The sequence below is a fragment of the Rhipicephalus microplus genome, chromosome 3 (genome assembly GCF_043290135.1).
Source record: "Rhipicephalus microplus isolate Deutch F79 chromosome 3, USDA_Rmic, whole genome shotgun sequence".
Taxonomy (NCBI): domain Eukaryota; kingdom Metazoa; phylum Arthropoda; class Arachnida; order Ixodida; family Ixodidae; genus Rhipicephalus; species Rhipicephalus microplus.
Window position 1 is genome coordinate 20926029 of NC_134702.1, and position 24977 is coordinate 20951005.

The following is a 24977-nucleotide window of genomic DNA, read 5'->3' on the forward strand; positions in this document are numbered from 1 at the left end:
TTTTTTTTTTCTCTATCATCGTCACCGTCTTCATCTTCTGCTTCGCTTCTACAACACAAGCCTGGATTTGCACGCTTCGAAATGCAGTAACTCAGATGGGTGAGACGAGTGCCGAGAGAGAAGGAAAGACAGAAAGAAATTATCGGAGGGAAAAAAGTTCTTCGCAAGGCGATATTCGCAGGGAGTTTCTATGCATTGCGTTTACGGCATATCAAGATAGCACAAATTAGAAAAAAAGTTAACTTTGCATCATCCCCGCGAACTTCTCTGTTTTAACAGCTAACCGGTTATATAGTATACATTCGAGTGGTTTCCTTTGAGTGCTCCAGAGTACTCTAGTGACGGGCGTCACGTACAGCTGATTGAAACCAAATTTACTCTAGCTACGTTCGACATGTTATTTCAGAGCACCACGCTGCAAATCAGATGCTCTAAGATCTCACTCTGATCTCGGAGCCCGACCGAGATCTGATCACGGGACTCCCGTGCCTCGTCTGTTCGCAACACTGGACACAGTATCGTGATTTTCTTTACTCCTCCATCCTCCGACTGCTCTGGCGAGCGGTGACAAGTTCTGTATTTTTGCCTCTGTATCTTTTTCCGAAAGGTTAAGACTATAGGGAACCACAGCTCAAGTTTGCCGAGCGACGACAACGCTGCGCCGGGCTCTGGTGGCGAGCTCCGGAAAACTTGAGGATAGGCGCGGGAGAGGGCGCAGGCTAGTCGGTGTGTTTCGCCGAAACGGGAGCGCGTGCGAAACGCGCGGAATGCAGTCTGCAGTCGGTGCGAGGCACTGCGCCGTACTCCCGACCGGGTTGCAGAAATTAGGTGCCTTTTCTTATCTTCTAACCACTACCACCATCAGTCGGTGCGGGCAATTTCGACGCCGTGTGTTCAGCTTGGCGCGCCCGTGTGCGAAGTTGCCTTTCCGCAATGGAAGAAGCAGCCCCATGGCAACGTGCAGACAATACCAAGGGATGCTCTCCACTTGTAAAGCTGTATCAGTTTCCCAGCAAGTCAGTCGGTGAACAAAGCCGCGTTCGCGAAAGATAGAACAAACATGACACAAGGGCTGAAAAAAAAAAAAAACGAGGCGAGCACTTCACCTTGATTCGCTTGCGTTAAGACACTACAAACGCCTTCTATCTCTCTGACTCTACTTCTGTCTCCTTATTTCTCTTTCTCTGTCTATCTCTCTCCTCCTCTTCATCTTTGTTTCTCTTCCTCCATCTCACCCTCTCTTTATTTATCTCTCCTTCCCCATTATACGCAAGTCATCCGACCACCGGTGCATGAAATGCAACAGTGACGGCCATCGTTCAGGATGTGTTACAGCCTTAACGTGTTACAGCAAATGGTCTTCTTCACTGTCAAGAGAACGCCCTGGTCAGGTAGTCAGCCAAAAGCCGTGTGTCCAGCGCCCGGACCAGCTTCACAGTTCGACGCACCTGCGGCAGCATCGTAGGCGACCAGGCTTGGACCAGCTGACCGCGGGTGTGGTGACCAGACAGTTCGACGGCGACGCGGCGATCGACCGAGTCGAGCACAGAAGCCGGGGACAGTGCCGCCAGGACGGCGAGGGCATCACCCACATTGAAGCCTTCATTGCCAGCTTCGCAGCAGCGGTGCGTGTACCGGGTCACATCGGCCAAGAACTGCGCTCTCGTGCTGTTCTTGAGGACCACGTGGTGGTAGGAGGGCTGAAATGCAGAAAAAACATGAGTGAGCCCTCGAGGTAACTCGAACATGCGCGCGCGAGTGTTGAGGTCTACGGTTTAGGGCAGTACCGACGCTCTAAACTTGGTAACGGATAGGCGCGATTTCGTGCAGCTATGGAAGGGTTATCAAGTTTAGGGCGGTAAACGTGGTAACCCCTATTATAGGTGCCCCAAATCCCACTTACTCGTTACCAAGTGTAGTGAAACGAGCAAGCACAAGTGAGAGGCGGAGGAGAAGGAATAAACTTTATTGTCAGAAACCAAGTGACCGGGCCTAGGCCTTCCATGAGGGGACGTCAAAGGCTTGCTTCGACACCGCTTCACGAGCGTGCTGGGTCGCCCAGGTCTGGTCATCGAGAGTGGGGCTCCGCAGAGCCTCTTAAAGCTTCGACGAAAGAGTCGTGGTGTTAGCATGTCTCTACTGTGCCGGGCACTCCCACAGCATATGCGGAAGCGTAGCCTGGTGAGTGCCACAGCACTGGTAGTGGGAGGTTGTGTACAAGTCCGGGAATATGATGTGAAGGCGGGTAGGTGAGGGATAAGTGTTTCTTTGAAGTAGACGCAAAGTAGTGGTCTGTGCCCGGTCGAGCTTGGATTAAGGTGGGGAGGAAAGGCTAGGTGTGACACCTGTGACACCATCGTATGCGAGTCAGCCGTCATTAACAACAGCAAAGGCCACATTTCTCCCCAAACGCTTCTCATCCTCCGCCAGACACAACACTCCGAAGACAACACGATCACCCTGACATAGATCCCTGCCCACGCAGGCCCAGTCCACGTGGCCACGCCTCCCCAACCTCAACGAGGTCACCCACTCCCTTGTGCGATGCCTCGTCAACCACGCTGGAGCTACTGCAGATGAGATGGACACCAGGGACAACCTGACAACCTACAATGTTCTCGTTAAGAATAAATGAGAAAAAAAGGTTCTTTTTAAAAAGGACTCATTTTGGACGGCGTGTATCTGATGTATTTAACAGGGCTCGGTGCTGAGCTAGTTGGTACATTCCCTCAGCAAAATTGGGGAAGGTGAAATAGTAAAGACATGAACTGACACGCACAGGCGCCCGGGTCTGTAAGTTCGTGTCTTCATTTTGTCCCTGCCTTTTTCATACGTCATACCTATTTATCTATAAATGGCATCCCAACAGGAATACCATCCCTACAGATACACGCGCCACCATAGGAGATGACGTCACTACTGATCCCCAAAACTAACGCGCCAAGAATGATAAGGCGTCTTTGACATAGGTCTTCCTATCGAAACGTTGGCCAGACTGTCCGAGGCACTTCCGCTGTTCACCCTAATTATCCCACGATGGTCAGCCTAGAGTTAATATATATGCTACAGCTATAAGCAGCAGAGTTGCCTGTGTGCCTTCCAAACACCACTAACAATTGTGTGCGGCGTAGAAGCTAAAAGCTCGGGCCACTTTCTCACTGGATTTGTGTTATTCACTGACATGTAGGGAGGGTAATCACCGGCCTTAGAAACGCCAGACAAATTAATCAGATACACTAGCCACGACGTCATCAAAAATCAGGGCGCCATCGTCGCATAGCTGTGGTTGCTAGCCAGACCTAAGTGCAACACGTGGTACCTAAAGGTAGCATAACAACAGCTTTAGGTTAGACACTCCTTGATAGTTTAAACCACCAAGACGAAGTTACGCAGCGGAAACTTCAGGTCGGGGTATGGCTTAACCTTCCTGTGAGTATACTCTCCGGTTGCAACGTTACAGCGGCCTGTATGGTGCATCATGGCCGTTTTGTGGCGCACCAATCCGCGATGTTACGTGGTACACATGTTATAGAATACTTCCGGGCTACAATTAAACCTCTTTGCCACCTCTGTGCAACACACCTGAGACGTGGCAAGCCAACAGGCCTTGACTGCAGGATTTGCGGATGATGAAGCAAGTTTGCTTGTGTATTTTTAATACCATGAATTACCATGCATTGCTAAGACAAGGCTTTCAAACTGAATAAAAAAAACTGATGGCTTGCACGCGAGTCCATCTGCCCTTTTTGTCAGAAGCACATGCGCACTGCGTTCTGCTCTTTATTGATTGATTTGTGGGGTTTGACGTCGCAAAACCACCATATGATTGTGAGAGACGCCGTAGTGGAGGGCTCCTGAAATTTCGACCACCTGGGGTTCTTTAACGTGCACCCAAATCTGAGCACACGGGCCTACAACATTTGCGCCTCCATCGTAAATGCAGCCGCCGCAGCCGGGATTTGAACCCGCGACCTGCGGGTCAGCAGCCGAGTACCTTAGCCATCAGACCACCGCGGCGGGGCGTTCTGGTCTTTATCAAAGAACACACATCTATATATTACCGCCGTTAGTAACGGTCAAGGTAAGATATCCTGACATACCATTGGTGTGCGGTTGTAAGCCTGCGGTGCACTGACCGTGCATTGCGAGTGAGGACGAGGGTAATTTTCAAAGTAGTATGCTACGCTTTGACTGAATCTAGGTTTCTTACCCACGGAAGTATGGAGATAAGGGAAGTTTCCCATGGTACGATGGTGACCGGACACTGCGTCCTCTGCAGGACAATGTGGGCAGCCTCCGGGTCTGTGTGGAAGTTGAACTCCGAGCCCGGCACAGCATTTCCTCGGCCTGCGGTTAGTGAAAGGCTGTAAGTCAGTGGTGTCATAATGCAATAAGTGGTGTGGGAATGAAAATCTGCCCCTGTGCGCCTGGGTCTTGAATCACCAGTCGTCACCACGTCTACAGACCCGTACTCATGCTTCGGAATAACCAAAGGCTCATATTCATGTTTTATATATGAATTAGATGAAAAATTTTGGCCGCGCATAGTGCAGCAACCTAATGGGTTCGTCAGTCTACAAATCAAGCGTATGCTTCGAAATTTTTATTTATATTTTCGCTCACACGCATGCATGCACGCTCGTCAACAGACACACACGCACACCCACACAGCTCTCCCATGTCGCCTATCAAAATTCTGGTTATTGAACTTCAGCAAGCGCTACTGCTCGCACAACAGCTCCGATAAATTAACAGCTAAGCCTAACATTCCGCGAGATAAATGCGGTTCGTTTATATATGTTACGCTGATATTCCCGAAGGACAAACCCTTAGCTATGACATTTAAATCGGCCGGCTACTTTATATGCAAGGATTCACTTTTGGTCTCATCACGTTGCTGATTTGATGCTTTAAGTTTAATCGTGCAGGAAAAGAAATGCGGCCTGGTAGTGCTAAGATTACTACCAAAACAAATAAAAGCGTGCAATTCCCGATATTCTTTAACGAATGTTATTTTCTCCTGTAATTGGCAGAACACTAATGAAACAAGCTGCTGAAAGTACCGATGAAACTGGACTAAAAGGGGACCAGCTTTCTCATGGCGAATCTCTGACAGCTGCAGTCATGCAAAGTCTTATAGTTTCTCAACTTCTTCATGTTTTCCACAGCTTGTTCTTTTTTCTTTCTCTCACTCAAAATGGAGATAAAGAATAAAAAAGGCGAAAAGGCATGATGATTAGCTGTATAGACATAACGTTTGCATAACTGCACCAACAAACTGCCCCATATGAATGCCCACAGGTACTAGTGTCTCGAAAAGGCAAAGGATGCTGACTCAATTTCGAGGCATCGCAAAGTGAATATCTTTGTTTCCTTGGCCTGTAATGTTGATGCTCTCTGCACACCAGGGCAAGGAAACTCGAATACTATATTTTATTTTATTTCATTGCTTTGGTAGTTCCGGATGACCATTCACGGTTAATTGTTTACTCACAACACGTGGAACTATATAACGACAAACTTCATGGTGCTGCAAGAACGTCGAGAGCTGCTCTCCCCGAGGGACTTAGGCCTATAGCCACATTTCTTTTACTCGTTTGTATGGCACCACTTCGTCGATATGGAAACCAAAAGTGAATTCTTAAGAAAGCATATATATATCAAGTGCGTTTTGAGCAACCACAGAATACTTCTCAGTGTTCTTGACACCAGTACTTTTATTCTCAGCAACAATACAAAAATATTTCAATTTCGTGTAAGAGCCCTTTATTGTCTTCGAGTAACATTTAAAAAACTTTAAATTTGACGCTGCTTAGAAGTGGAACGCAAAGTCTAAGTATTTTTCCGAGATCTAGATATACATGGGAAGTGTATTATCGTGGATTGCGTTCCAACCATCTCATTCTGACTTGTAAATGCCACGATCATATGTCTGCTTTCTATTTTCTTTCTTTGCCGTCTAGCTCCCAGAGCAGTTATTTCTTCAGTTCCCTTCCCTTATACCCTGTTTGCTGGCAGAACTGCATGTCTGCTCTTCAATAAAGAGATATTTTTTGTCTCTCTTCATCTCGCTCTCTCTCTCGGTCGACAAGTCTGCAAGTGACTGCGAAGACTTGCAATATTCCGAAAGACTTCAGGATGTGTTTTTTATCTGCTAAGCATACCTTGTCTGTTGCCACCCAAGATGACCACCTCTCGCAGGCCTCCGGTGAAGTGAGGGTCCACCAGGAGGGCGATAGCCGCGTTGGTCAGCGGTCCGAGCAGCACCAGGGTGAGTTGCCCGGGTCTCGCCCGCGTTAGCTCGATGATCTTCAATGCTGCCGGCGTGCCGTTCTCTCCGGGGCCAGAGTTGACTGCAGCATTCACGCCCACGACGTAGTGTCCGGACACTTCTCCGAACCCGTCGTGGCCGAAGTAGCGCTCCTCGGTGTTCCAGTTTCCATCGAGGGGCCGATCTGCTCCTCGGTACACGGGAATCTTAAGCACGGGATAAAAGAAGGTTCGCAGTTTTTTACGTGACTTTCAATGTCACGTAAACAGGATAATTGAACGTCATATCTAACGTGGTACTCACCATGCCATTTTAAGACTTACAAAGCGTCTCAAGGCCTAAGAAGAAGAATGCTTTTTTGGTTTTCACTGAAAATATGTACGAAAACTTCTCAGAGAACATCTCGATCCGTAGCCCATATGGCTGGCAATGTATCTATTGCAAAAATCACGTGCTAAAGCCTTAATCGGCAACCACAAAGTACACTGGTCAGTTAAGTGTAAGCAACGTTTTTTTTTTTACACATAATAGTTCGACTTCGGCTATTCACAATTGTGTACTAATTTTTTTATAACTTATTTCAATTTGCTGACATTGTTGCGATCTGCCAGTACATATAACCCACATTTTCTGACAGGAGGTCCCCCTTCCTCCAAGTTCTCTGGGAGCTCTTTCTGTATATTTATGTAAGCATGCACGTCTTATACAAAAACAAACTATAATAACTAGAAAGGACGCTGAAAAAAAAAAGCTTAACCTGCGTGAGGCGGCAAGCTGCGACTTAGCACCGCGTCACGGGAAAAACAACTCATGCGACACACTTACTTACGTCCGTCCTGCCGAATACCCGAAGCACTCGCAGAGTATTGTCCCTCGCCAAGTCCTCCCTAGTGTTGCCGGCCACCGTAGTGATGGCCACCACTTCGGCATCAGAGCTCAGGGCGAGACCGATGGCCAGTGCATCATCCACACCTGTGTCCACGTCCAACACTAGGGCGTGCTTCAGCGTGGCCGATCCATTCAATGTCGATGCACTGCCGTGACACAATGCTGTCAACGGCAAGACGAAGAACCACGCGATGTTCCACGTCATTCACTTCGCGTGACGTTATAAACACAGAACGAACAAATTATAATATTAGGATTCACCAACAGGAGATTTACATACAAGAATTGCGTGAGAACGAGTAGTCTTGAACTCGGACGTTGACAAGAAGAAAAAGCTCGGCTGATTTTCTTGTCCGGCCTTTTAGTCTTAACTGCACGGCCGGTAACACGTTACTCAGGCCGGCCTGGCTCTTATATTGGAGTCATCGAGCGCAGTTCGTTAAACTGGAGCAACCGTAAAACTTAGCAGAAGATCAGAAATCTCTGCCAGTATCCGGTACCTTGTCGGTGCTTCGTCGACGCTCGACGAAAGTCAAGATTTCTGTCCCAACATGGCCTGACCAGGACATCAGCGCAGTTCATAGGCCACGGAGTAGAGGATGGCGGAAACAGTCAATAAGTCACGGTGGGCCCGCCCCGGCGGTATTGTGGTCGGAATGTTTGGCTGCGTAAACGGAAGTCGTTGGTTCGATACCGGCCGAAGCGGTCGTACTTCGATGGAGGCGAAATTCCCGAGGCCCACGCACTGTGCGATATCAGCGCGCGTTCAAGAAAAACAGATGGTCGATATTTCCGAAGCACTCCGCTACGGCGTAATCATATCGAGCTTTTAGGACGTAAAATCCCAGATAATATTAGTCACCGTGTAGTGGCTTCCTGGCTACTGTGACCTTGACTAAAGTAAAAATAATCATCTTTTACTTATCCTATAGCAGCACACCATCGCCTTCACGTTATCTCTAAAGGTTTCGCTTTTTGTCGGGTTTCTTATTTATCTGCCACGGCGGGATAACAGCTGACCCCATGCTCCAGTGACTGTGGGTTTTCTTCATAAAAAAGGCGGGGGTGGGAGGGACAGGGGTCACAGGGCTAGCACTTCGAGAGGTAACGATAACAGTCACATCCGCTTGGCCTCAGAGTGCGAAGGCCTCGCATGATAAGTAAGCGGGCTGACGCACCTTCTACGATTGAAGCTGATAACACGAAAATACTTCCAGTTGTCCCGCTATGGTGACACTCAAAATAGACAGCGTTGTTTCAGATGGGTGCACTGATACTCCTTTTTTTTTCTTTACGTGGTTTATCGCACTGCCCATACAGAGACATTTGGTGATGATGATGACGCCTTAAATATGGCTTTGTAAAGCTACTTTTCTCCTCGCCTTTAGTACACCGAATATAGCTTACACACCTTGATGACGGTGATGATTAGATAATTGGTCCCTACCTACTCAAGGAGATCAGCCAATAGTCGGGCGGATAATACAGACTTGATTTATTATTGCTTGAAGTGCTAATACAGGCTACAGATTCAATCGCACACACACACACACACACACACACACACACGCGCGCACACGCACACGCACGCACACACAGCACATGCACAGTCTTGCCCAAACGAGCGTTGTTTTTATTTGGGGTCGACACGCTCATAGGAGGTAGCGAATCACGTGGACATTGTTTTATATTTATGAAAATTTCTTCATGTATCTTGTTTTGAACAGCGCCTTCAATGACCAGAGTAAACTGAAAATTAAGGCTGCTTAGGGAGAAGTTCACCATTTTTGTTTGTCTGTACAAACTATAAAAAACTCGCACTGTTTTTCATGCAATCGCCTTACACGACTCAAGGGCGCGAGCCATCTTATAAGTCTATGAATTAACCCTCCCCTTCTCTCCTCACCCTTACAGAAAAACCTTCTGAACATAACGTGACTTTGAATGCCTCGAGGCATCGTAGCTTACTACGAAGCTAGCATGTCACGTGACTACATATATTTATGACATCACAAGCTGACGTAATCACAAATTGACCTTTTGGATTCCTCGTGTTGACACCACCCGATGCCGACGCCAACGGTCAACTTTAGTGCTTGATAAAGCATCGTAGGCTTTCTCCCTAATAAATTGGGGGTGGATTTGCCATGTCGACGTAACGAACCAGTTTCTCTAAGTGACCAAACAAAACGAAACAACGTAAACATGAAAGCTCTTTTTCACAGCTTCTACTGCTGCAAAATTCGTAGCAGATTCCTTGTAGCAAAAGGAAGGGTCGCAGCAAGCTTCAGACGGGAGCACTAGAAGAGAGGAACGCACCGGACAAGGCTGGACTTGCTGGAACCCTTCACTTTCGCATCGTGTACCAACTGGCCCCGAAAACTGCACTGTTCCATGTAGTCGGTCCCGCCATATCATCATAAACCAACCAACCTCGTCTCCGGCGGAAGTGCACAACACTCGCGAGCACATGGCAATGCGAAGGGAAAGAGCGTTAGCCTTGGCAGTGATAGCCACCTCCTGAAGGCGTGGTAACAGGCAGAAACTTTTATTCTAAGACATCCATTTGCAAACCTACTTGAATAATTACTTCGGTAAAACACTCCCGCAGCGCCACGTGCTTCGTTCTAAATCTGGCGACAACCGCTCCGCATTTTACGCATTGTTTGCGGACACACTGTGCTCGCTGCGCTTGACCAATAACTATGAATTGTGTGAATTACAAAAGATTATTATCTCCGCTTTCCAACGACATCTGCTGTTAATGCCTGGTTGGAAGTGTCACCTAATAGTAATGAAATCAGTGTGAGCAACAAAAATTCATTTTTGTTGTCCAAGCCTCCGTTGTATACTGCGAGTACGGCGGGACTGTTCATCATAACAAAGCGAAACTTAGTGTGTCTTTAGACTCAGTGCTATTCAAGGTGTCTGTAAAAAGATATCGGACATTAAATCACTAGTAATTTGTTTACGCTCCAATGAAAAAGGGCAAAATAATAAAAGTTTGCGAGTGAATATTTTTTTAATTATCACAGCAGGACCATAATAAAGTTACACTTTGTTACCATGCGAAGGTTATTTGGGCTGTGACAAAAAGTTGACGAACTACTATTGTGTGAATTCGGCAGTTTATGGCTGTACTTGGTCACGCATTACCGATGAAGCGACAAAATTATACAAGCTGATTCACTGAACTCCATTATAATGAAACAGCTGGCCCCTTTCTAAGATTCCCTGAAGAGAAATTTTTTTTGTTTTTATTAGGGGACCTAAAAGGCAGCAATTAATTTAGGTAATTTTCCTGCTGCCATGTTCCGTAGAAACTGGTTTTTTTCCTTTTGGACGCTAATTACCAACGCCTATTGCACATTAGTAGGTGTACACTTTGTCTTGTATCTACTTGTACTTACTAACTTGACAACCCAGTGCTTCAAACAAAATACTTTCAATAAATCATAAGTCTCGCAGGCATTTTTTTTTCCTTTTGTGGTAGCGCTGTTTATGAAATAAAAAGTCTTGTTGTTTTATGTTAGTTCAAACATTCACCAAAGGGAGCACAACTAAACATAAAAAAGCTGGTAGAGCAGGCATCGATCATTTCTCCAGGCTTCGTAGTTTGCCTCACTGGGTAAGTGTCTAGGGGCGGCGCGTAAGAAACACCGACCGTAAAAGGAGGAGGGCTTAGTTATATACCCGTTCAACTCAAACCACGTCAGCAGGTGGGCTGGTCTCATCTGGAGTTACTGTATGTGCTGCTTTAGGTAGCAGAGTTGCGCATACCTTTTTCCTTTCGCCACCCACGCCGCTATTCGGCGAGCGCTGTCACGTGGTGCAAAGTGACGTCGAATGTTCAATTTCACGCGGCGAAGCCAACATTGCGTGAACGATGGCGCAGCGCCCGTGCGTTTTCTGCCCGCGCCGACATCAGTCTCATCGTGGCCGCCATTAGGGGCTCGTCTTGGTTGAACAGCGCCCACGAGACGACGAGGAAGTACAAGGACACAAACAGGACTCGCAACTAACATTTATTTGGGAAAGAACAGCTGATATATAGGTGAAGTGCAACTTAACAGAAAATGCAAAAAAAAATTAACAAACAGCAATACATTCAAACACGACGCAACCAAGGGGAAAATATATACAGTGGTACCATCTGCTGGAGCTGGAAAGATAGCTGAATTCTGCGTCACTCAGTGCGTTTGATGGCATGCGGACACATTTATCGTTTTTTTTTTTGACGGATGTGGAAGACTTCAATCACTTCTCTTGCTAACTGATTTTTCGTGATGCGAAAGTATCATTGTGTCCTAGAAGAAAAGTACGCAGACGTATTCCTGAGAACTAGCGACGAGGAAGCATGGTTTCGGCTCCGATAATGAGCGTTCGTGTTTTCTAAGGCGAAGGTTGATGCACCTTCCGCTTTGGCCACGCCAAAGGTAAGCCGCTGAAGGTGATTCGTGCGTCGAATTACCTCCATCCCTGTATCTGGATTCCTGTGTATGCGTTCACAATTGGCGCATCAAAAAAAAGTTTTTGCGGCACTTTATTCGTGAGGCGCTGAACTCATTTAATGAAGCTACTGGGCAAAGAGTTGCAGGGCGTCTTTAGTGACTGTTTTCTTCCATCAGATTTGATTGATTGATTTGTGGGGTTTAACGTCCCAAAACCACCATTTGATTATGAGAGACGCCGTAGTGGAGGGCTCCGGAAATTTTGACCACCTGGGGTTCTTTAACGTGCACGCAAATCTGAGCACACGGGCCTACAACATTTCCGCCTCCATCGGAAATGCAGCCGCCGCTGCCGGGATTTGAACCCGCGACTTGTGGGTGAGCAGCCGAGTATCTTAGCCACTAGACCACCGCGGCGGGGCTTTTTTCTTCCATCAGAGGCTGTAGGCTTCGGTGGTGACCTGGTTTCTTGTCTACGTTCGAGCGTACCGCGGCAGCAAGATCAGCAAAAGGTCTCCGGTTGTTGCTGGTGCCCTGAGTGACCAAGATGGGTGCCCTCAGGCAGCCTTGATGCCATGCCGCGGACAGCCGAGTGCGTCCAGCGACGGGGCTACCACCTGAGCGCCCACCACTGCTCGCTGGCCACCCGAGCAACGCCGGATTGTCGTGCCACCAGCGGCATCGAGGAGGGAACCACCTCGGCCCCGTCCAGTGAACAGCCAGGCATTACAGACAGCATAATCCGCATCACCAGTGCGAAACACCTTCCAAGACTGGAAACTGCTGCAAAAAGCGCTTACGCTTCAAAGGTACGATATTCACAGCTACTGCGTTAATCGCAATGACGACACAACGGAGATGCTGGCGAGTTTTCATAAAAGTGGAGCTTTCTTTGCCGGTGTCACATGGTTTCCCGTACGTTCGTTCTCTTTTCTCTGAATAAGGCAGAAGGAAGACGGACGCTTGGAAGACGCTTGAGGGAAGACGGACGCTTGGAGAGCTAAAAAGTTCTTGAACACGGCGGGGGGGGGGGGGGGGGGTCTCTGGAGCTGAGGTTTCGACGAGTGTCTGCTTCATCGTAGCGTGTGCCTATAGCACGCCTGTGTGTGTGTGCGTGGTTTCGTCCACTCTCGCCCAACGAAAGTGGTAGAGTAGGAGAGGGCAAGTGAGTTGGCGCCCTGTCCTTTCCTTCTTTCTGTCCCACCCTCGTTTTTGCGCTTGCCCTCTCCTCCTCTTCTGTTTTTATTGATTCGTGAAGAGTAGACGAAACACACGCACGCGCTAAGGAATGCAGTTGAAGCCTTGAAAAATACACTTGTTCAAACGTCGGCTTCGGTGACACCCGTGTTCAAGGATTTTTTCATCTTTCCTTTCTGAAGTATTTTACCCTCCTGAAGTATTTCGTTTCTGAAGTATTTGCTCTCTGCAACGATTGTGAGCAGTAGTATCTTCCCGGACAAAAGAAAATTAATTCGAAAACAGGTATCGCAGACATTAATGACCTTGTATGACGTCTATGTTCAGCGTTTAGGTGTTTATTAACGCTTAGTTTCACAAAGCAGATGGCGTGTTCGTATGCCGAAAGCAATGTTACGCCATTTTCTTCCACAACAACGGTACACGTGCGGTCAATTGGCGGCGCTTATACATAACGACAAATAATATGTATCGCTTTCAGTTCCACATGCATGTGTGCGTAGCCAGGTTGACACACGTGCACGTTTAGATAATAACATGTGCTCTGATTATACTCGAAGTTGGATCTGAGCCCGGGATACGTAGTAGAGCTCAGTTACCCTGGGGGATACTTTTGGCGCTCTCCTCACATTTTCGGGGGGGGGGGGGGGCATTACGTAGAACGTCCACTGGACTCAAGAGTCCATTATTCAAGCGAGGCCAGCGCCAAGAGAACGTTGTGGAGTTGAGGTACACGTTCAATCCGAAACGGTTATTTTACAAGATACTTGAGCATGTGGACAGTATGGAAATTCGAACACACCATTCTTTCTCTGTTGAGCACATACCTTCTTTTTTTCCGCGAATGCGTCAACCGGGCATTCCCATACAAGATCCGAGGCACTTCCCACTCAACAACAGAATCAGAGACAAGAGAAGCCATACCACTAACGTACCATGCATTACTGCAACATTATCGGCTCGAACGCAGGTTATACCCCCCGCCACATCCAAAACTCACAAGAGACGAAGGGACTGACCATAGGCGTCTTCAAAGCAACACGTTCACATACGGCGTACTATTGCACCATATGAGGCCAACGTTGCACAGCTACATCGGCCCTCACTGCAATGTGGCAGACACTCTGGCGCACCTCCTACTGCAGTGCAAAGTAAGCGTCCCAAGACTACGAGCAGCAGCACCAGATGCGGACCAAGACCTCCTCAGTGAAGCGTGGGAGGCTGCGATCTCCCAACCGGACCTGGTCGAGCAGCGTCAACTCGTCGCTCGAGCTCGGCGGGCTGTCCAAGCCCGCCGAGCTCGAGCTGTTCCTGGAATAAGGGACCCTCCCACCTTCACTCACAAGCTTATTTCAATAAATGTTTTCTCTCTCTCTCTGCGAACTGAAAGATAACCTTGTGGTATCCTGCAATGAATGAGAGGGAATGACCACAGGTTACTTTCAGACCTGCCACAGCTGCTACAACATTTTTTTATAGGATTGGAGAACGGCTCTATGCTGCAGTGTAGATCGTATCAAAGCATTGCTTTTAGAGAACGAGTAACACTACGTCCAATCGCAATGATTTCATTTGTGTATACGTTTATCTGGTTCTTATCTGTCGCGGCTAGATCAGTTCTTCTTGTTGTGAACGTAGAATGCGTACATCATAAAAAGTATCACGCGCTGATACGCGAGCTTCGTCGAAAACTCGTAATATTATAATGGCTTACTCCTAATGACGTCACTGGTCCGAGTGATTGCGCCGGAACTTTGCCCGGTTGGGTTGGCCACGGTAAAATTGCACAATGACGACAGAACGAAACAAAACAAGCGTACCGCTGTTCTGCTTTTTTTGTCACTGCTGCTCGTGTAACGGAACGGTGGCCAGTGCATATGTACTACCGTCCACTCAGCAATGCACAATTATAATGTCTAGCGTTTCTTGCTTCAGTGAAATGGAGGACTGAGAAGAGGAGGATGCCGGATCTGCAAGGTTGGAGGCTGAGGATGCCAAATAGTAAACCTCGCTAATAGCTCTCATTTGTGTAGCGAATATCTGAAGCTATGAAATCGCCTGCAGCGCTTGGTCAAGCGCAATCTTTCTGTCTCAGGCAGGGTAGAAAATAAGAGCGCACACTGTTGAGTGAATATCCATTCGAAGTGTTCTCAACCTTCGGTCTGGGCTACCCAAATTAGGTTTTTATTTGGGGGGGGGGGGGCAGTAGGTTAAAGACTACAAGTCTTTAACCAACAAGCACTCTCTACAAGCACTCGGCTGCTGACCCGCAGGTCGCGAGATCGAATACCAGCCGCAGCGGCCGCATTTTCGATGGAGGTGAAAATGCATCAGGACCGTGTGCTTAGATTGAGGTTGACGTTAAAGAACCCCGGGTGGTCGAAATTTCTGGACCCCATCACTACGGTGTACGTCTCTAATAATCATATGGTGGTATTGGAATGTTAAACTTCAAGAACTATTATTATTAGCAGTAATGGCTAAAAAAAAAACATGTCGAACAAAGACTCTTTACACGACGTGTAATAGCATAGTTTTCTACGGCTACTCTTTGTGGCTTCCAAGACAAAAGTGAAAATTTGCTTCTAATTTTTATTGTTTTGAACGATGCATTACTTGCATCCGAGAACCCAACAAGATTGTTGAAGGGTCACGAACTATTCTGACAGCACAAAAATTATGGAATAGCAAATAAGTGAAACAAGTGTATCAACCGTTTTTCGCTCAAATAAGACTGTGGTGCACTCGCGTATACTTACCTCGGTAAGAGATCTTGCCTGTAGTTTTACGTTCTGCTTCTTCATCCTAGATCTGGACCTGGTGAACAGCTTCGTTAGTCGGGACATCCTCACTGCCGGAAGTCAGGGCAAAAGTGAAGAAAAGGACGAGGTGGCCATGGCAGTCATCATGAGCTTGCTGGAAGCAGACGCTGGACTTGGTGGACCGGTGGACCTCAGTGGAATGTCATGGCCCTTGCCTTGAAACACCCGTTCCCACTCCTGTCTACGCGTACCTCTCGTGAACCGTTTCTCGCGTCGAACAGAGAAGAATAGAGCATCTATGGACACTAATGCGAAGACATTGCACCCAGTCTGTATTCACTCCGAATATGTGTACGTTACCACACAATACTCCAAGTCAAGCTTCGGTAAAGACTGACCCAGCAGGAAACGTTTCAAGGAACTGACGTTCATCTCTTCCAGCGCTGTTCGCGGTAAACCATGCACGTGGCGTGCTTGCCGTCGACTGCTGGTTTTATTATTTAGGCTTCATGTGCTTTAGCAGCGAGTTCTGCTCCTGCACAGCGATGTCGGTTGCGCTCCACTATTTCCCTGTCCACAGATTGACGTGGAACCATGTCATACATCCGTTTCGTAAGCATCGCTAAGATAAACTTTATAGCCTTGCTGTGCGTTCCCTGAATGCGCAAACGCACACATGTTGGAATGGCAGGCTTCAGAACCAGATTAACAAAGGAGCACTGTGACGAAGCATTGTGCTGACAGTGGTAGAAATCCCTTGAAATCAGACTGGAGCACGTTAGAAGCTGCTTGTACTGTAATCGTAAAACAAGCAAAACAATAGTCTGATTTACCTCGCGTCTTTGTCATTTTCTTTGCAAAGTGTCAGTCGATGCCTGTGAGCCCTCGAAGGCACATGATCTGATGCGGGCTTTGGCTGAAACGCAGTTGGAAGTGATAGAGGTACGGTTCTGTAGACGCATCACGTCATATTCGATAAGTCTAGTCGACGCAGCCGCGTTGGCGACATGATGTGAGCTGTGATACCGCGGGATATACCGAAACACCACTCTACTCGCGGTAAAGGTGAATAAAGGTGTAACCGAGCAACAGTCTGAGTCACGTTGTGCAAGTTTGAACAGTGTGCTTGAATCACGTTGTGTTTTATTCACGATGATCTTAACGATAATTGTGAAGGCTTTGTTTGTGTCATAAATTCCACAAGCAAATGGAGATATGCAGCCAACTAAACTGAGCGATGATTCTATGTTCGCCATAAATTGTTCGTTGCGACGGTTTTATAATAAAAAAATATCCCAATAATATTTCGTGGTGTATATGAGTAAAACCCATGGCAAGTGTGCTCGTAAAATGAAGAACCGAATATGCGATTATTTGTGTCACCATCAAGAAAGAGAGAGAGAGAGAGAGATAAAGATGCAAGGAAAGACAGGGAGGTTAACCAGACGCGCATCTGGTTTGCTACCCTGCACTGGGGAAGGGATAAAGGGGAGAAAAGAGGTTGCAGAGGGATGAGAAGGTACACACAATCACGAGCACACTCGGGGAGCACACACAGTCTACAGGCGGTCGCTCAAGTTTGTTGACTTTAGGTAAAGTAGCAGTGCTTTAGTTGCTTTCTGCGCAACTGAGGCAGATGCCCAAGGTCCTAGTTTCTGCACACAAAATGGTCCGGGGTCAAGTTTATTCAAAACCATCCGGAGCTGGCATCGATGTGTGTCGTAGCAGGCACAGCTGCACAGGACGTGTTCGATGGTCTCTTCAGCTCCGCAGATGTCGCATGTAGAGGTGTCTGCCATACCAATGCGAAAGGAGTACACCTTTGTAAATGCAACACCCAACCAAAGGCGGCATAACAGTGTCGCATCGGAGCGGGAAAACTGTGATGGTAGCTTTAGCTTGAGAGAAGGATCCAGTTCATAAAATTGACACCTTTGGAAGCTGGTAGACGACCAGAACGTACGTGTGAGATCTCGAGCCAGCAGGTAAAGTTGTCTTGCTGCATCATTCCTTGATAGAGGAATCGGGACCACATGGGTTCCTTCATGGGCTGAGCGGGCTGCATCATCGGCTAATTGATTTCCGGTAATACCAATATGTCCAGGCAGCCATTGATATATAATATCATGCCCTCGTGCTAGAGCTTCATGATGGCAATGTCTTATTTCTTGTACCAATTGGTCATGACTCCTCCTACGCATGGCAGACTGCAAACTCTGAAGCGCTGCTTTCGAATCACAGAATATGACCCATTTTCCTGGACGTTCTTGAACGAGATATTGTAAAGCAGCCCTTATAGCAGCAAGCTCTGACGCCGTAGGTGTAGTCATATGCGACAACTTAAACTTGATTGTCATTGCTGCAGCCGGAATGACAGCGGCACCTGATGAGCTGCTGGACGAGACGGACCCATCAGTGTATATCTGCGTTCGGTCTAAGTACAACTCATGTAATAATAGCAGTGTTGCTTGCTTCAATGCTACTCTGGAGTGATTGCTTTTCTTTTTGATTCCCGGAATTTCTAGACGTACTTGCGGCTGGTCGAGGCACCACAAAGGACATGCCATTCTCGCAGCTGGCGTATAGCCTGATGGAATGCTGTTTAGGTGCTTGGCTATGACGTCTGAAAACGTAGCACGTGGTCTTCCGGAGGGTAGAAGGGCCAAGTGGTGGTCGGGGACACGGCTAGCATGTCGAATGTGCGCTCTGAGGCAATCCACAACTCTATATGTCCTGACCGGATGGTCTTTGGCAAGCATGATTGTGGCATAAGTAGAAGCGCATCGGGGCAGTCCGAGGCAGATACGCAGTGCCTGACCCTGCAAACTCTCCAATGAATGAGTATTGGATTTGCAAGTGTTAGTCAGTACCGGCAAGCTGTAGCGCAATAGACCCAGAAATAGGGCCCTGTACAGCTGTAGCATGGAAGCCACAGAAGTTCCCCATGCTTTCCCGCACATGAATTTCATTATATGCACAATAGATAGCAGTCTCTTCTTCAAGTACGCACAATGTGGGCTCCACGAAAGACTTCTGTCGATTATTATGCCCAGGAAACGATGCGTCCGTGCATATTTGACACTCTGCCCATTGATGTAAAAAGGGTATGGCGTCATTGGTTTGCGTGTAAACGCTATCAACGCGCACTTCACAGTTGTTATAGTTAGGCCTTGTTTCTGAAGGTAGGCTGTTGTGAGGGTTGCTGCCCGCTGTATTCGTGCACGCACCTGAGGTCGAGTAACTGCAGCACTCCAGAGGCAAATATCATCGGCGTATATGTCACCATCAAGGTCATTACATAAGGTCGCGATGTCATTGTTCCATGACCTACTGTATTAAAGTTATTCACTTTCTCCTGTTCAAAATACATATGTTTGAAAGATTATGACAAGTTTGTTGCTGCTGTCGTGATTCTTGCACCCTTGTGTCATTAGAGGGTCGTTTGAGCGAGTTCCGCAACAAGCAATTCTGTGACAGCAAAGAAAGGTGTTTGTAATGAGCCTAACTCTGGGTACTCATCACACAGGTAACACACGAGTCCAATTTGAAGCATTCTATTTAGTGATGGCTTGGGAATTTGAAACTTAATTGCAAAATGTTCACGTGGACCAGTGCGCTATATGGAGCTACCTAAAGGTGCTACTTTTTAAATCGGTGTGGTTATCGGTGAGCCTTGTTACAGCGAGTGAGTTCTGCGGAATCCCGCAAAGTATCGAAGGCTTATGAAAAGGAGAACTGACAGCCATTCATTTGTAGCATGAACCCACGAGGGAATCCGCAACGATTTCTCGGAACTAAGACCTTCAGGAAAATTCGTCCTGGTTCCCGGACCAGGACAAATTCTTTTTTCAACTGGGACGATTTCGTCTACGTAATCTGATTCTTTTCTAAATGCAGGAAAAAGAGAAAGATAAACGAAGGAGAGAGGCAGGTAGGTTAATCATCAAGCTAGGGCTTCAGTCATTGGGCTACCCTACTGAACCAAAATTTCATGACAGAAAAATGGCTCACGCGGTAAAATATCTTCACTAAAAAAAGTGTGGTCTAACTTCTGCAAGTGTGCTTTTTTATCCTAGTGGCGGAGACACTCGACATAAGAGTATGGAACCATGAGTTTGATACTCGGCACAGCTTCAAAATTTTCCTTTATTTTATACGTCTATTTATCTTTAGCGCAATAATAAGGTTGACAGATACACACGTCCCGCAAGTCTGGGTCTTTAGCCCAGGGGGTAAGACACGCGCCTATGAAGCATGAGGTTCAAGGTTCGAATCTCCGCACAGCTTAGCAATTTTTTTATTTTGTACGTGAATTCCTTCATGGCGCATTCACGAGGTTCTGAGATAGTGATGCAGTGCACAACTTGTCCTTTTGCCCAGTGGTTAAGGCACTCGCCTTTGGAGCCTGATCCAGTAGTTTCGAAACTCAATGCAGCCTACAAATTTAATTTTTATGTATGTTCATTCAGCGCGATTTCTATTACATGGCAGAGGGATGGATGGATCGACAGACACCTTTAATTATCGAGGTGGCTTCTATGACATCGACGTATACAGAAGCTCTGCTCACAGTCTCCTTTTCTAGTAGTGTAAATAAATCAAGTCATCAATCCATCTTTGTTAGTTGAGTAAGAAAACGGGTAATACAGTGCGGGTAAATAGGCAGGATATGTGCCAAGGCTACAAACTGCAAGCTCAAGGTGATTATTAGGTGTAAAATTTATTGTAAGAAACTGCGATATCGGCTTAACTGTGTGACGTCACACCATGCAAAGATGGACCTCCTGTGCGTGTAGGAGCCTCCCGAGCAGAAGCTTGCCTTGATGGTTTGAGTTTGCCGAAACGCATGTCAGAAAGCAGTCGAAAACGTTGGGGCTCTTATCGCCACTGATAAGGCTCAACTTTTGTCTGACGTCACAGCTTGTACGAAATATATACTGTGCGTTTATATTAGCGCCTACAGAGATGGAGCTTCCCCCGATGCGTTTGCTTTCCCGCAATGTATATCGAAAAACAGTAGAAAAAGTTTGGGCTCTTATCGCCCCTGATAAGGCTCAACTTTTGTCTGACGTCACCACGTGCAACGAACGATGTACTGTGTGTTTACATTAGAGCCTACAGATACGAAGCTTCCCATGGTGCGTTTGCTTTCCTGCAATGCATATCGAAAAGCAGTCGAAAAAGTTGGGGCTCTTGTCAGCCCTGATAAGGTTAAAGTTTTGTCTGACGTCACAACTTGTGACGAAAGATATACTGTGCATTTGTATTGGAACCTACAGAGAGTAAGCTTCCCCTGGTGCGTATGCTTTCCCACAATGCATGTCAAAAAATCAGTCGAAAAAGTTGAGGCCTTTATCACCCCTGATAAGGCTCAACTTTTGTCTGACGTCATCAGATTTTTTAGACGTTTCCGACATCTGCGAAGCAAAAAGTGGCAATATTAGGTCCGCCACTTCAAGGTGTGACGTCAAACAAATGTAGAGCCCTATCGGCGGTGACAAGAGCCTCAAATTTTTCGAACTGGTTTTTTTTACATGAATTGCGGGAAACCCAACGCACCAGGAGAAGCTTCAGCTAGGGAGAATGTAATATAAACGCACAGTATAACCTTCGTCGCACGGTGTGACGTCAGACAAAAGTTGAGCCTTATCAGTGGTGATAAGGACCTCAATTTTTTCGACTGCTTTTTTTATATGCATGCCGGGAAAGCCAATGCATCACGGGAAGCTTCAGCTCGGGAGACTAATATAAACGTACAGCAACGTATATGTAAACTGGTAGCGTAATTTCCATAGAAGCCCATGGATCCAGTAGTCCGCGGCTCGTTGCCACCATCGCCATCTACGTTACGAGGGGACAACTAAGAGCAAACAAAAAATGAAAAATAAAAAATGACGTCATAACCAGAAGCGGTAGCAACGTCGTGTATTTGTCCTACATGGCGCGAAATTGTCATTTTTTTTAACTGCTGACCTTTTACGTGCCGTTATTACTACGTAATTTTGTTGCGCCTTAATTGTGTCTGGCTAATTGCATACGAGAGATAATGTTTTATTAGCCAAATGACGTACTTGCAATCTGCACAAGAAACTCACAAAGGCAATTGTGAGACAATTGTTCACTAACACAACAGCATGATAATTAGAAAACTCACGTTGCCCAATCGTCGAAAACTACTACAGCGAGAGAGAAGCTTTGAAAACACAGCTTTCGCAGCCGTAGAGTACAGGGTCTCTTCGCCTAGCGTGTCGTGTTCACCGTCACCAGAGGCGAGGGCAAGCTGGCCGTGTGCTAGCGAGAGAAGTCGGCTGTCGCAGGAGCGGCTCTAGATACATTCCGTGAGCTTGTTGCGCTCTGAAATGCCACACCAGTAAACATCGCATAAAAAATAAGTAAAGTGCTGAAGGTACGCACTAAGTCACCCCGGAAAAGGGAACGATGCCCCGTTAGCCTGGCCACGGTCACTGAATCAAAGCGCATTTGATCGAGCGGCCATAGCCTGGCAATGCGCCGAACCAAAGAACACGTCCAGAAAACATCTACCACTTCACGTCGAGCTTGTTTGTTTTTTTGTCCCTTTTATCCTAGCGCTACCCACTATGGGGGATCGGCTATGAAACGAACGGTGCCTTGCTATTTACAGGGGATGTTCAGAATTTCCAAATGTTAAATTTTTAATGAATATGCTTGATTTTGATAACTTCTTTATTTTTATTTTTTGCTTGTTTTCTTGTTCCTATTTGCTTTGGCTCGTAATCACTATGGCGTATTGGCCATTAAACCAGCGGTTAGTGTAATGGAGAAGACGAATTGTTAAATTTCGCAGAAGAAAAATAAATATTGAGTCGTCTAGGGAATATAAGTGCGGATAATTATAAAGTGACACGAATAAAGTAGGCAAATAACTAAACCAACGCTACAAGGTAGAACCGTTGGCTCATGTTACCAGACTGTCTGCATGTGCCCACTGTTTCTAAAACTCAACGAAGAAAGCGGGCGCTCAACCACATAACAACGACTAAAGTTTTATTAATGTAATCTACTAATTTTCTGTAACAAATAAAAGTAAAACTATTGAAAATAAAGGTTTAATTAATTTTTTTTTTTGGTTTTCAATATTTGTCCCCTCCTCACTAAGTCGTGCTTCAGTCGTCACGCGGTTGTTGATGTTTGTCGCAATAGGTTTCGGACCACTTTTCATTCCGACATTCGCGACCTATTTAGAGTGACTTTGCGTGCAGCATATCGTTTTTTGCTCGGTGTGACGTCAGACAAAAGTTGAGCCTCATGCGGGGTGATAAGGGCCTTAAATTTTTCGACTGCCAATTTTGACATGCATTGCAGGAAAGCCAGCACATCAGGGGAAGCTTCAGCTCGCGAGACTACGAACGTACAGTATATCTTTTGTTGCACAGTGTGATGTCAACAAAATGTTTTATTCTTAGTCATAAGGGCCTCAACTTTTTGGGCAGTTTTTTTTTTTTACTTTCATTGCGGGAAAGCCAACGCATTAGGGGAAGCTTCAGTTCGAGAGACTCGTATATAAACGTACAGAATAACCTTCGTTGCATGGTGTGACGTCAGACAAAACTTGAGCCTTATCAGGGGTGATAAGGGCCTCAACTTTTGCGACTGCTTTTTGACACACATTGCGGGAAAACCAATGAATCAGGGAAAGATTCAGCTCTGGAAAAAGGAAGGCAGGAAGTAAGAAGCAGAAGGACAGGGAGGTTAGCCAGTTTATCCTCGTTTAACCAGTTTATCCCTCATCGTAGTGCGTAACCAGTCTTAAGTTTTGACCTGCAAGGTCAAAACTTAAGACTGGTTACGACTGGTTACGACTGGTTAAGACTTTTGACCTGCAAGGTGGTGCCAGTGGGAGATTTCTTCTGTGCGTTGTTGAACAGTAAAAAATTCACAGCGTGTGCGTTAACTAAAAGCCGAATTCTCCTGTCTCTCATTCCCCATTAGCAGCCAATGGCATGTACATTGAGCACTATCTGATAAGAAATGGTTGCTGTGTTATACACGCAGGGCGTAACCATCTTGGTTTTAAATAGGTTTAGCGAGCGTTGGGCCGCAGTGCCATGAATACAGTGAACTAGTATATACAACGAACTCGAGGTGGTTAAAGGTGGTAAGTAGACACAAAGAGCAAGCCGTAAGAAAGTGTGCGTGTGCCAAAGCCAAACTCTTCTGTCTCTCATTGCCCATTAGCGGCCATTGGCATGTACATTGAGCACTATTCAACAAGAGAGGGTTGCTACGTTACACTCGCTATGCGTAACCTCCTTGGTTTTAAAAAGGTTTAGCGAGCGTTGGGCCGCAGTGCCCCGAATACAGTGCACTAGTATATACCATGAACTCGAGGTGGTTAAAGGTGGGAACTAGGCACGAAGCGCAAGCCGTAAGAAAGTGTGCGTGTGTCACCTCTCGTTTAGTCCTTGGAATGTACGCTGGATGGCGGTGCTTCTATATGGAGAATATATGATGAAAAGCTGCGAGATGGTGGTACTTGGAGTGTTGAATAGATGGACGAACGCACACACAGACAGATGCATGGACGGATGCACGGATGGCTGCACGGACGGATGGACGCATGGACGGAAGTAGGGGCGGATGCATGGACGAACGCAGGGACGGACGCACGGATGGACGTGTGGACGCACGAACAGACGCACGCACGGCCGGGCGGATGGACGCACAGACGGTCACACAGACGGACGCATGGACGGACGGATGCTTCGCCCCACTCTCCATCATTCGCCCCACTTTCCATCATTCACCCCATGGATATGCTGCTATTTTTTCTGTCGCTTACCTCGTCCTATATTTCTTCATATCTTTCCACTATTTTTTATCCCTCCTTCCCCCTAGAAGAGTGACTATGGTTACAATATAACTTCATGTCTGCCATATTTTAGCTCTTACAAATCATTATTAATCATATATCTAGTCTGTATGATCCGCCCGATTCTTGGCCGTTCCTCCTGAGTGGGTAGGTGCCAATTTTTCAAAAGATGATGATGATGGTCATCATCATCATCATCAAGACCTGACTTGCTCTTGTCATCGGAAACAACAAGTGGGTGAGACGTGGCAGCTAGAATAAGCAGGGATAACTGGCGATTAAGTTTTTTTGTCATTCGGACATCCCCTGCCGAAAATACGCCGAAGCTGCTCCTTGTGGGAAGCGTATGCCACTCACTTGAAGCCGTTGAATCTCTGTAACCACCCTGAAACTCCGTCGTCCATTCCTCCAGCTTTGACCTCAGGACCACAGCACATCAACGGGATAGTGACGTTATCTAAAAGGTTGACTGGCCAATTAGACTTCCCGTAATTCAGTTACGAGAAATAACTATCCTGCGTTCGTCCATCTAATGTTGTCACAACGGCTCGGACACG

The 24977-nt window shown here is 46.8% G+C and overlaps 1 protein-coding gene across 1 annotated transcript; it reads right to left on the reverse strand.

Moving 5' to 3' along the window:
* Positions 1-1343: 1343 nt before the first annotated feature.
* LOC119163514 (nucleoside hydrolase) lies at positions 1344-7976 on the reverse strand. The gene is made up of 4 exons (XM_037415523.2): positions 7101-7976; positions 6165-6477; positions 4211-4347; positions 1344-1700 (listed from the first exon to the last, which is right to left on the reverse strand). The coding sequence occupies exons 1-4, from the start codon at positions 7362-7364 to the stop codon at positions 1371-1373; spliced, it is 1044 nt and encodes a 347-aa protein (XP_037271420.2). The 5' UTR covers positions 7365-7976; the 3' UTR covers positions 1344-1370.
* Between the last annotated feature and the right edge of the window lie 17001 nt (positions 7977-24977).